Genomic DNA, 12854 nt, shown 5'->3' with positions numbered 1-12854 from the left:
ACAGCCAGAGACAGCAGACAGACAGAGACAGCAGGGAGAAGATAGCAGACAGACAGCCAGAGACAGCAGACAGACAGGATTAGTCAGCATTTTCATGATCTTCTAAAGAAGAAGAGCACTAGACAATTTCGTAACTACTAGTCATTTACAAGATTATTTTACATTTATTGGCTTTTGTGAGGATTCTGTGTTATGCACTATAGACCGTTACCATATATGTGATTGAATATTATCTGCTGTTGGCTTATGTGGATGTATGTGTTATGCAACATAGCTGACTTGAGACATTGTTAACAGTTTCAGGGCCATGGGCCTTTCTCATGATGGAAAAATACCGAATAACATGAAGACAGCACATTCAGAACGTAGTGTTGCGAGAACAAACTGTCTTTTGTTAGATAACAGGAGCCAGGTGTGAGATAACTGGATCGAGCATGGGCGCATAGATACTCTACACAACTACAACGACTGACCGCTGAAGCGTCTAGGGGGCTGGGACCAGCTCGGGCGACCAACAATCAACGATAGGCTGAGTGAGTTTAAACCACACCCAGTCTCTACTCTGACAGGCCGGCTCGGAAGCAGGAACTACTGTCATCAGGGTATATTATAATATCTTTGTCAAGAACAAGTCAGTTCTCTGTTTGCCCTGCGAGGTGGGACAGAGAGCCTGTATATACGAAAATTGCATTTACCACTTATTGCTTAGCTAATAAAAAGTACATAGTATACAATCGATGACTCAGCGTCATACTTATCCTGATACCAGATTCAATTGACGCAACCCTTAACACTTTGCAAAGTATTTACAGGAATATACAAAATCATAGCCTTGTGTATTCTATCCACTCTACATTACACTGATGAAAGACAGACTGCTGCAGCCCTCATAGCCTCCAGCTCCAGTCTTTGACCTAGAATGTGTCCCAAATGGCACCCTATTCCCTATAGTGTAGTACATTTGATCAGGCCCCATATGGGACGCATTGGTCCTGGTCAAACGTAGTCCACTATAGGGAATAGGATGCCATTTGGGACACAACCCAGTGTTCTGGAACCTACAGAACATACTAAACCCAGCTGCTTTGCTGGACCCCTCTAAACCATGGCTGCTGGCCCAGTGGGCCTCTTACAGTAAGTCAAGTCACTATCCTCTCTTATTTCCCACTGAGCACAGGTGTCAGTCAGTTCAATGTCTAGTTTGGTTGAGTGTCAACTAACGTGAATCAACACATTTTTGCCGAATTGTTAGGCCTAAGAAGTATACAATCAATACTGGTAGAAAGGCTATTGAACCCGTTTCAACTGGAGACTAGGCCTGTGTTCAGGGCTCCAAATGAACCTTTTCCACTCCTAACTCATTTTTCATAGACGCGCATCGCTGTTTGTGTTCATTTGCATGTGTTCTATCTGTGACATACCGTTACCAGCTAGAGGGCATTGGATTTAGATGATACGAATGAATCATTTTAGCTAAACAGAACCGAAAAATTCGCTTCCTACTCAATACTGCTAAAGTTAACTACTAGTTACAACTATTAGACCAGGCTCGTGTAAACTAACTGGGGAAAGAAGAAATAGCTATAGGTAGCTGACGTTAACTGTTACAATTACACTCTGTTATTCTTACCTGTAACAGTCCCTTTATTCACCTGTGACTCCAAGTTTGTCAAAATAATGATCCAGCATTATGCCATAAAAGTTAGCTCTGGGAAGTAGAGCTATTTGTAAATGTTGTTGGTAGCTAGCTAGCTAAACAACAAAATGCTTCAGTAAATCTCAGCCTCTCTGTTTTGTTGAATGCCTTGAAAACGTTGCCATAACAACGATATCCCAACATCCTTTTCAGCAAGACTGAAAAAACAGTTTTTAAACTTTTAAAAACAGCAAAGAGGCAATAAGACACGTTAAATACGAGCTATATTTGAATTATTGAATTAAAACAGTGCACGCACTGTGTTTATTCTAGTCGATTAGAAAAATGTATTGATCATATTGAATCGCATGCTTGCAGGCGCAAACAGACAGCTAAATTCCAGCAGAGGGCGCCAAGGATTCATTATCATGAGTACAGAGAATTTTCTCTACAAGCTGAACTGTGGTAATCTTTGTGTCCCGCAGTCCGCAGACAGGGCAAAGACATCGTGTAGTGAGAGCATCATCAAGGACTGCTCGTCATTTGAACCAAGCCAACCAACCCCTGTCCTGGAGGCATCCTCTGTAGGAGGCATATACATACACAGGAAATAACTCTAAGGATTGTCATTCTGGAGTTTAGACCAGGGCCTGTATTCAGAGAGCGTCTCAGAGTAGGACTCCTGATCTAGGATCAGGTCCCCCTGTCTATATAATCATATTCATTATGATCTAAAAGGCAACTTTTATCCTAGATCAGTACTCCTACACCGTGACTCTTTATGAGGACAGGCCCAGAACAGCTGAAGGGTTCCCTTCTCTCAATTGTCACTTGGTGACGTCACCCTCTCAACTCAGGAGAAACTGGAAAAACATTTAAGACCATTGTTCTTCCCCCTGGATCCAATATAGTCTTGATTCCTCTCCTTGTTTTATATGTCATCTATGCAAATTCATCTGGGTCCATTCACTGTTCTTCAATCTTAAATCACATAGAAAAGATTCATAACAGCCTTCTGGTTCAACACATCAAAATGTTTGTGAAACACTCCAGATGGTGCTTGTGGTGTGTGTGTGTGTGTGTGTGTGTGTGTGTGTGTGTGTGGGTGTGTGTGTGTGTGTGTGTGTGTGTGTGTGTGTGTGTGTGTGTGTGTGTGTGTGTGTGTGTGTGTGTGTGTGTGTGTGTGTGTGTTAAAGGGGTAGTAGGATTTGGTAGGTCCCGTGAAGCAGGATTCTCATTTTGGGAGAGACTTTTATAGTGGCCCTGTACTGGACATAAATGTTCATAGATAGACTTCATCCTCTGTCCTGTGACTACTGTAGTAGGTTCTTTGAGACAGTATCAGATGGTTGACCTTTGGCTCAGATATTGAGGTTTTTCACGGCCCATTTATAGTTCATAAGAACGTTGTATCTCATAAGAACGTTGAATCACTGATCTGGTAATTTCTGGTCCAGTAGAGGGTTCGCTCCCAGCATTGACCTTAACTTCCATCACATTTCTGGACTGATTTCTGGAACCTGCCCAGGTTTTTGTTTTCTATAACAATATGCCCTTCAAGAGAATGATCATTTTGGCAAGTAAAACAAGTTCATGCACTTCTCAGAAATTATTTTTAGATTTGTGTTTAACTCAGAATTTCAAATGCATGAGGGCATGCAGCTAAATTAGGACAATCAATTCACATTCCATCATGGTAAACTGTCAACAATAGTACTTCATTGAGTTATGTGTGTTACTAACTCCTAATAATGTAGCAGCGCAGGAAAACAACGTTCTGTGCTGTATTCAGTAAACACAACAGGTAAACAATAGCCATTAAAGATGAGGGAATGTGCACCATTCCATACAGACATATTTAGCTTAATCTTCTGAGTAGGTTTTCAGTCTAACTTTGTGCATAGGATGTGTCTCGACCTGTTCTGACCATCCAGCCTGTCTTTAGGGCTCTTTAGTGGTTTTAGTGTCCTCCTTAGTAGTCAGTGAAGTCATACACACTTGTTCCTTCTGAGTGCCATAGTAAAGTGTGTTTTCTTCTCATGACTTCCAGAGAGCACTCTGTTTCTAGTAGGTCTAATATTTGTTCTTAGAATAGTGCTGAACAGGGCTTGTTCTTAGAATAGTGCTGAACAGGGCTTGTTCTTTAGAATAGTGCTGAACGGTGCCTTTTCTTAGAATAGTGCCGAACAGGGCTTGTTCTTAGAATAGTGCTGAACAGGGCTTGTTCTTAGAATAGTGCTGAACAGGGCTTGTTCTTAGAATAGTGCTGAACAGGGCTTGTTCTTAGAATTGTGCTGAACAGGGCTTGTTCTTAGAATAGTGCTGAACAGGGCTTGTTCTTAGAATAGTGCTGAACAGGGCTTGTTCTTAGAATAGTGCTGAACAGGGCTTGTTCTTAGAATAGTGCTGAACAGGGCTTGTTCTTAGAATAGTGCTGAACAGGGCTTGTTCACAGAATAGTGCTGAACAGGGCTTGTTCTTAGAATAGTGCTGAAGAGTGCTTGTTCACAGAATAGTGCTGAACAGGGCTTGTTCACAGAATAGTGCTGAACAGTGCTTGTTCACAGAATAGTGCTGAACAGGGCTTGTTCACAGAATAGTGCTGAACAGGGCTTGTTCACAGAATAGTGCTGAACAGTGCTTGTTCACAGAATAGTGCTGAACAGTGCTTGTTCACAGAATAGTGCTGAACAGTGCTTGTTCACAGAATAGTGCTGAAGAGTGCTTGTTCACAGAATAGTGCTGAACAGGGCTTGTTCACAGAATAGTGCTGAACAGGGCTTGTTCACAGAATAGTGCTGAACAGGGCTTGTTCACAGAATAGTACTGAACAGGGCTTGTTCACAGAATAGTGCTGAACAGGGCTTGTTCATAGAATAGTGCTGAACAGGGCTTGAAGTGGATTAAAATACATCATATTTGTGTACCAGGTTTTATATTTTTGAGCCTGTATTCTCTAAAAAGGTGCCGGCACTCAAACAGTAGAAAATGTGAGATTCTCTGTACAAGTGAGTTCTGGTCCACTTTGAACACAAAATGGACCAGCGGCAGGTAGCTTAGCAGTTAAGAGCGTTGGGCCAGTAACGGAAAGGTTGCTGGTTTGAATCCCTGAGCTGTTCTGCCCTTGAGCAGTTACATTTTTGTAAATGCTGTTATCCAGAGCAATTTACATTAGTTAGTACATACATTTTGATACCAGTCCCCCATGGGAATCAAACCAACAACCCTGGAATTGAAAGCACTATGCTTTACCAACTGAGCTACATGGACCACAGTTACCCCCCAACAACTGGGTGCTGATTAAGTCAGCCCCTCGCACCTCTAATTCAGAGGGTTTGGGTTGAATGCGAAAGGCATTTTGGTTGAATGCATTCAGTTGTGCCACTGACTAGGTATTCCCTTTCCCTAACCAGATGCAGAACAACTCATGAATGATGATTGTTTGTGAAAATGTGTTCTCATTGCTGAACAGATGTAGGACCTTCATTTGAGCCAGTTCGCTACAGCAGTAAAATAACCCTGCAGCAACAGGAAATGTGGAATATAATTTATGATTTTGTTTTGTAGGGGTTGATCCATTTTTCATTAGGACACTTTGTTAAACTGGAAATTACAAACATTAGAGGCCTTTTTAAACCTTGGATACACTACAAGTGTCCATTTCCTGCCGTGCAGGAACATTTGTGCATTAGCATGATGATGAAATTAAGATACGGCATCTGTATCTTGGAGAGAAAACAACCAAAAATCGTATTTTAAGTGATCTGGTTGCAGCTGTGCATAACCATACGCTGGTCGAGTGACAATCTCTTACAGCTGTTCTATGGCCATGTGAAGCCTGTTTCATTTATATGATCACCTTGGGTGGTGTGTTTCATAAAGCTTATCATCCCATGAATCACTATTGCTGAATTAAATAATCAGAGGATAAAGTTATTGTATCCTGTACACTACTTTTCTTTTGTACCTGTGTATTGTAGTCATAACAAAAGCAGAAACAAATTGGGGGTCATTTTATGATCCTTCTGCAGGCTCTTTCAAGTTAGGCAATGTTCTGTTTTCAATATCCCAATGAATCCAAGTTGGGTTTTCTTCCAGACACGTATTCTGCACAGTGAGGAGTATAGTTCCACAGTCACTGTAGAAGGTTCCGTTCCAACGGATGAAATCTGCAGATACCTAATCAAATCTATTAAAGCCTTTCGAGAGGTTTTTATTAAACTCTGTTTTTAATAGTTACTCTATAACAAATTGTCTTGCTCGCATTAAGGTGTTGCTGAACAAAGGACAGAAATTGAATTTGAAATGGAAAACAGCCACAGGGATTCTTTGTGCGTCGCACAGACAGAAATAAACATCTCTCCGGGGGAAGGGCGAGGGTGTACGTTTCATGATTAATGACTCATGGTTTAATTGTAACAACATGCAGGAATTCTAGTCCTTTTGGTCAACTGACCTAGAATTCCATGCGATCAAATGCCGACCGTATTATCTCCCAATAGAATTCTCGTTGGTTATTGTCCCAGCTGTGTATATCCCCCCTCAAGCCGATACCACGACGGCCCTCCAGGAACTTCACTGGACTTTATGCAAACTGGAAACCATATATCCTGAGGCTGCATTTGTTGTAGCTGGGGATTTTAACAAAACTAATTTGAGGCTGAAGAAATGTAAAACCCTCACAAACTTTTACAGATGCACAATTGAAAGCATCCTGTCGGGCTGTATCACCGCCTGGTATGGCAACTGCACCGCCCATAGCCACAGGGCTCTCCAGAGGGTGGTGCGGTCTCACCGGGTGGTGCAGCATCACCGGGGGAAAACTCCCTGCCCTCCAGGACACCAACAGCACCCGATGTCACAGGAAAGCCAAAAAGATCACAACAACCACCCGAGCCACTGCCTGTTCACCCCACTACCATCCAGAAGGCGAGGTCAGTACAGGTGCATCAAAGCTGAGACCGAGAGACTGAAAAACAGCTTCTATCTCAAGGCTATCAGACTGTTAAACAGCCACCACTAACACAGTGAGGCTGCTGCCTACATACAGACTTGAAATCATTGGCCACTTTAATAAATGGATCACTAGTCACTTTAACAATGTTTACATATCTTGCATTACTCATCTCATATGTATATACTGTATTTTATACCATCTATTGCATCTTGCCTGTGCCACTCGGTCATTGCTTATCCATATATTTATATGTATATATTCTTATTCCATTCCTTTACTTAGATTTGGGTGTATTAGGTAGTTGTTGTGGAATTGTTAGATTACCTGTAGATATTACTGCATTGTCAGAACTAGAAGCATAAGCATTTCGCTACACTCGCAATACCATCTGCTAACCATGTGTATGTGACCAATGTTCAAATGTTTTTAAATTGACATTCACAGGCAGTGATATTCAGACTCTCTCCTCAGATAGCAGAACATCAGATAATTGGACAGCTTGACTGAAGAAATGGTTTCCTCCTCTTTTTCTGACATACCAAACAACATGTTTCCCAAATGTGAGAAAGCTCTGAGAGTAACAGCTGTGCATACTAGTGTTGGACGTATCCTGGCTCACTGAGATGCTTACAATACTGCTTAGAACATCAGAGTCATGTCTGACTCCTGTGATGTCACAGGGCTCCGCTGGCTAACATGGGACCTTCAGGATCATCCAGGACACATGTCACTATAGAAACCCACCACATACATCAGATGGCCCAGAATCCCTGCATGTGTGAATGACTTATGGTGTGTATGAACCAAGACATCGGTTTCTGTTCAGGATCGTATGGACTGACTAAATGTACTTTAGGTCTTCAGCGGGTCCATGTCTAACTCCTCAGCTTCATGTGTTGAGGTGCAGAGAGGAAGAGGTAGTGTGGAGAGTAAGAGGTAGTAAAGCCGTGGAACAACTGTTTTGAACTGACCCGAAGACGCTCCATGTTTTATGGTGAAGCATCACAGATCTAACAGATAGTTGAAGGGGTTAGGGGAAGGATGTGCCTAAATCCCTTTAGGATTTGTGAAGTGTGTGCGTTAGTAATGTAAACCTCATTCATTTCAGAAAAAAATGGCTTTTATTTCATGAACAGATGGTCTAAATCATACATTTAGAAGAAATGTACCTCGGGCCTCCCGTCTATATGAGGAGTCAATACAGATCTGGGTTCGATCCCGGGCTGTGTCGCAGCCGGCCGCGACCATGAGGCGGCGCACAATTGTCTGGGTTAGGGAGGGTTTGGCCGGCTGGGATGTCCTTGTCCCGTTGCGCTCTAGTGACTCCTTGTGGTAGCTGCGCGCATGCATGTTGACTTCGGTCACCAGCTATATGTTTCCTCTGACATATTGGTGCTTCGGAGGACTCATGCCTCTCGACCTTCACTTCTCCCTAGTCCGTACAGGAGTTGCGATGGGACAACACTGTAACTAACAATTGGATATCGTAAAAATATATCAACCTCTACTTTTTCAAAAAAGTAAATCCACAACGAAATATTCTTGTAACGAAAACAGCAACAACTGTCCTGCATTAGACATGCTGTTGGGAATCCAACTGTCCTGCATTGGTCATGCTGGTGGGAATCCAGCTGTCCTGCATTGGTCATGCTGGTGGGAATCCAGCTTTCCTGCATTGGTCATGCTGGTGGGAATCCAACTGTCCTGCATTGGTTATGCTGGTGGGAATCCAACTGTCCTGCATTGGTTATGCTGGTGGGAATCCAACTGTCCTGCATTGGTTATGCTGGTGGGAATCCAGCTTTCCTGCATTGGTCATGCTGGTGGGAATCCAACTGTCCTGCATTGGTTATGCTGGTGGGAATCCAACTGTCCTGCATTGGTTATGCTGGTGGGAATCCAGCTTTCCTGCATTGGTCATGCTGGTGGGAATCCAACTGTCCTGCATTGGTTATGCTGGTGGGAATCCAACTGTCCTGCATTGGTTATGCTGTTGGGAATCCAACTGTCCTGCATTGGTCATGCTGTTGAGAATCCAGCTGTCCTGCATTGGTTATGCTGTTGGGAATCCAGCTGTCCTGCATTGGTCATGCTGGTGGGAATTCGAAAGTTTTTAAAAAATCTGATAGACTGAATTAGAATGTTCTGTGATAATAGAAAACAACAACAACAGTTATTTTCTAATTTCCAACTCTGTCCTATTAAGTCAACCTGGTGACCTCATATTTCTTTGGTCTGGGGTCTCTCAGAGGCTTCGGCAGAAGCTCCATCTCCGCCTCCTCTGTCTCGGCCACTAGCTCCTGAGCCGTCTGTCCCTGTCCTGTATCCCCCTTCCCTGGCTGTGGATCCTTATCATTGGGACACTCTCCGTTGTAGGTCTTGACATAATTCTCCACGGGCCAGCCCCTGAACTCCTGAGGCTCGGTGCAGATTAGGCCAGAGTAGGCCACCCCGGGGTGATGCTTCAGCCAGTAGATCAGGTAGTGGATGTTGTAGTCACAGACCCAGGGGTTATCCCCCAGATTCAGCATCCTGAGGAAGTACAGGTCCTCCAACACTCCGTACTGGAAGTAGTGCAGGCTGTTGTTGGACAGGTCCAGCTCTCGCAGGTACAGGAGGCCCGCAAACGCAGCTATGGAGAGGGGGAGAAATGCAGGATGTTAAGGGTTAGTTAGAGGGACAGGAAATTTCAATAAATCTTATAGCACAAATCTCAGTGGAATAAATTCCTAATGGACAGGTACAGGTGCCCAGTGGATGCAGCTGAAGAGGGGGGACAAGGGAGAGAGGACGTTGGGGTTAGAGGTCAGTTGCTACTTCAATTCATCTTATACAGTAGCACTCAGTGGAAAGTTTCAGTGGAAGTAATGTCCACTAACGGACATGAATACTGAATTATTACCAGGAAGTAATGTTCCACTGTAACACGAGAAAGAGTAACAGCTTCCATAACTAATTTCCGACTGCATTTTCAGCACCTCGTCTTCAAACACATACTGATATTAACTTTGACCAGTGCTCTCCCCATCACCTAGTCTCAGCTCTAATTCAAGCTGAAGTTAGCCTGTTGATGTGGCTACGATGTGCCAGTAGCTAGCAGACATCTTTAAGATGTGTTTCCTGCAGTGTAGCCCTGAGTAATGGTGGCAGTGCAAGCTAGCACCATAAAGACAGATAGGCCTACTGTATTTAGCACTGTCTCCAGAGTGACCCTCCTGTTACCACTCCCACAAACCCCCTCAGAATATGCTCTTATCATACGCATGAGAATTACTGTCCGGTTTCTACTGGTTTGTCTGTGCAACTCAATGAGACAACAATTCTGGTCTATTTTTTTAACCGGTTTGTGCTTGCTACAGAGCTTAGCTTCTCACAGTCCCTGAGAAAACTGAGGGAGCATTTTGTGAATACTTCATGAGAAATGTGTTCAATTTGCAGTTGCTTTCTCTGTCCAGAACGGATTGGCTTTTGATCCATAACAGGCTATTTCTTTCTTATTCTTTCTCCTCGATCATAGTAGTTAATGACTGTGTGTGTACAGTACTGGTTGTCATAGTTGGTCGGAATTAACCACCATTAATTACTTGTTAACAACTCAGGGAAATACTCAATTGTTTGCATATGTTCTGCAATAATTAATGATAAGGGAACTATTTTCCTTCTGTGGCAAAGCTTCCTGGCCATGTGACCAGTTCTTGAGAGCCTAGGAATAATGAGAAAGGGTTTTTTCCCCAGTTCTCAAACATAACAGAACTAGAAGGTAGTGTAGTGATTCCTCAGCAAATAGAGAACCTTGTTGGTTCTACAAACGAGATGGAGCAGGTTTATGGCATCGTAGGCTCCTTTAAGTCAGATTCATCCGTGTGAGAAGCTAATGAGCGTTAAGGGTTTTTATCTATGCGTGGAATTGATCCATACTCAATGCTGCCTGGTATGGTATATAAAGTACTGGTATGGTATATAAAGTACTGGTATGGTATATAAAGTACTGGTATGGTATATAAAGTACTAGTATGGTATATAAAGTACTGGTATGGTATATAAAGTACTGGTATGGTATATAAAGTACTGGTATGGTATATAAAGTACTGGTATGGTATATAAAGTATTGGTATGGTATATAAAGTACTGGTATGGTATATAAAGTACTGGTATGGTATATAACATTACCCCAGGGATTCTAACAATTCTATTTCAGGAGGAAATAAAGCCATGCCTCCATTTTGTGATGAATGGACTAAAGGTCAAGGTCCTCCTCTGATTCCTCTTTTGACCTCTTTCTTTGCAGGTCCAGTGTGGGCTCGATTACAATGGGGGACCAGTAAGGAAGTGTGTGTACTCCTTATTGTAAGTCACAAATCAAAACATATTGAACAAAAAGCATATATATCTCAGATTGCTGTATCTTATTAAACCCTTCTTCAGGTGTTGTGAGATCTGATCCTCTGTGCTGCATGACTTGGCACACATCCACAATGATTGTGCTGTTTGAAGGAAGTGTAATGGTTTTTCCTCACCTGTGTCAATCTGATCCAGACTGTTACTGCTGAGGTTGAGAAGCTTCAGGTCCCTGGCAGCAACAAACTCCTTGGGCCGGAGCTGAGTGATGCTGTTACTGGACAAGTCCATCCTCACAATGTCTGACGGGAGACTTGAGGGGATGTTCTTCAGTTCTGGAGGGAGGGGGGAAAGAGAGGGGGGAGAAAGAGAGAGAGAATATGGAGGTCAGTGAGATGTTAATGGCTTACCCAGACATGTTTACAATGGCCAAATCAGCTAGCTATCATACTGCATGAAAACATGAACAAAAACATAAACTGACACACAAGGAACTTTGGGACATATGTGATTATTTCAACCCAATGAAATTTGGATTCCTACATATGTGAATTCCGAGTGTGCCCTGAGAATATCAAGATGGCCTCCCCTTTCTATAGTCCCTCTGTAGCCATGTTGTATGTCTGTGCCAAGCAGGACTGTTATTCACAGCCCTCTGGGTTGACCTTAGCCTTTGAAGGGTTTGAAACATGAAGGTTAACGTATGAAACAGGGTTTCCCACAGGCTTAAAAGACCTCTGAGAGCTTCTGTCTTTTTTTTGTGATCGCCAGCAGCCTTTACCATAGAAGGAAAACTTCTGCAAGAGCCATTGTTCTCAAACTAGAGTTTAAAATAAAGACTAAGACATGAAGACGAAGTAGGTGGTCCATAAAATGCATACAACTTCTACAAACAATTCATCATGAATGATGTCTTTGGAACCAGTTTTCTAAGTCATGTTCACAATGAAAGCGCTCAGCTGAGAATGAACCTAGCTGTGGTGGGGTGGAAAACCTTCCTTTTTAATTTCATGAACGACACAGGACCTTTCTGTGTTTGTCAAAATCCACGTACAGTCTTGGACTGCTTCCAGTTGGCCACATTCTGAGCACGGTTTATTCATCATTCGGCTAAAGGAACTATCACAGACCTTAACGACAGACATCTGCTCTAATATCATAACAGCATAGGACATCCATCCTCCTCCACTGTAAGGAAAGGAGATTAGCGCTCCATGGCTTTTAGATGAGGTTGCTGGAGCAATGACACCCTATTCACTAGATAGTACACTACTTTTGTCCATATCCCTATGGGCCATGGTAGGGCTCTGGTTAAAAGTAGTGCACTATGTAGGGAATAGGGTGCCATTTGGGACACATGGGAGATGTTCTCTCTTTCCCCTATCTATCGAACCCCTGCCTCACAACACCTGTGATATGCTTTAGTTCAGACTACAGCAGTGAGTGGGGAAACATGCAGATGGTTGGGATGTTGGGAGAAGTCAAGGTCGTTCAGCCATAACCGTTTTCAGAAAGAATCTGAACTCATCATGTGGGGCCACAGTCAGAGCCGGCCCTATATCCATACCCACTCATACAGTCAGAGCTGGCCCTATATCCATACCCACTCATACAGTCAGAGCTGGCCCTATATCCATACCCACTCATACAGTCAGAGCTGGCCCTATATCCATACCCACTCATACAGTCAGAGCCGGCCCTATATCCATACCCACTCATACAGTCAGAGCTGGCCCTATATCCATACCCACTCATACAGTCAGAGCCGGCCCTATATCCATACCCACTCATACAGTCAGAGCCGGCCCTATATCCATACCCACTCATACAGTCAGAGCCGGCCCCTATATCCCTACCCACTCATACAGTCAGAGCTGGCCCTATATCCATACCCACTCATACAGTCAGAGCTGGCCCTATATC

The 12854-nt window shown here is 43.3% G+C and overlaps 2 protein-coding genes across 2 annotated transcripts in view; both read right to left on the bottom strand.

Annotated features, from left to right (window-relative positions):
• The window catches only part of LOC109886373 (coiled-coil domain-containing protein 146-like), a 59724-nt gene extending 57932 nt beyond the window's left edge, over positions 1-1792 (bottom strand). The window contains 1 exon segment of the mRNA XM_031820631.1: positions 1631-1792. The gene's annotated coding sequence lies outside the window, so the exon portion shown is untranslated.
• Positions 1793-7691: 5899 nt separating this feature from the next.
• On the bottom strand, positions 7692-11264 carry LOC116371711 (leucine-rich repeat-containing protein 17-like). Its single transcript, XM_031820684.1, has 2 exons — positions 11111-11264; positions 7692-9225 (listed from the first exon to the last, which is right to left on the bottom strand). The coding sequence occupies exons 1-2, from the start codon at positions 11220-11222 to the stop codon at positions 8795-8797; spliced, it is 543 nt and encodes a 180-aa protein (XP_031676544.1). The 5' UTR covers positions 11223-11264; the 3' UTR covers positions 7692-8794.
• Positions 11265-12854: the final 1590 nt, after the last annotated feature.

This window comes from Oncorhynchus kisutch, unplaced genomic scaffold (assembly GCF_002021735.2).
Source record: "Oncorhynchus kisutch isolate 150728-3 unplaced genomic scaffold, Okis_V2 scaffold3571, whole genome shotgun sequence".
NCBI classification, from domain to species: domain Eukaryota; kingdom Metazoa; phylum Chordata; class Actinopteri; order Salmoniformes; family Salmonidae; genus Oncorhynchus; species Oncorhynchus kisutch.
Note: the sequence above shows the minus strand (reverse complement) of the source record. Positions and strands in the feature narration are given on the sequence as shown.

What these genes read in the sequence shown, in the direction of transcription:
- LOC116371711 (XM_031820684.1), bottom strand. Translation starts at nt 11,222, where the DNA reads ATGGACTTGTCCAGTAACAGCATCACTCAGCTCCGGCCCAAGGAGTTT. An exon ending in TCTGGATCAGATTGACACAG is followed by an intron (nt 9,226 to 11,110) that starts GTGAGGAAAAAC and finishes CCCTCTCCATAG; the next exon opens with CTGCGTTTGCGGGCCTCCTG.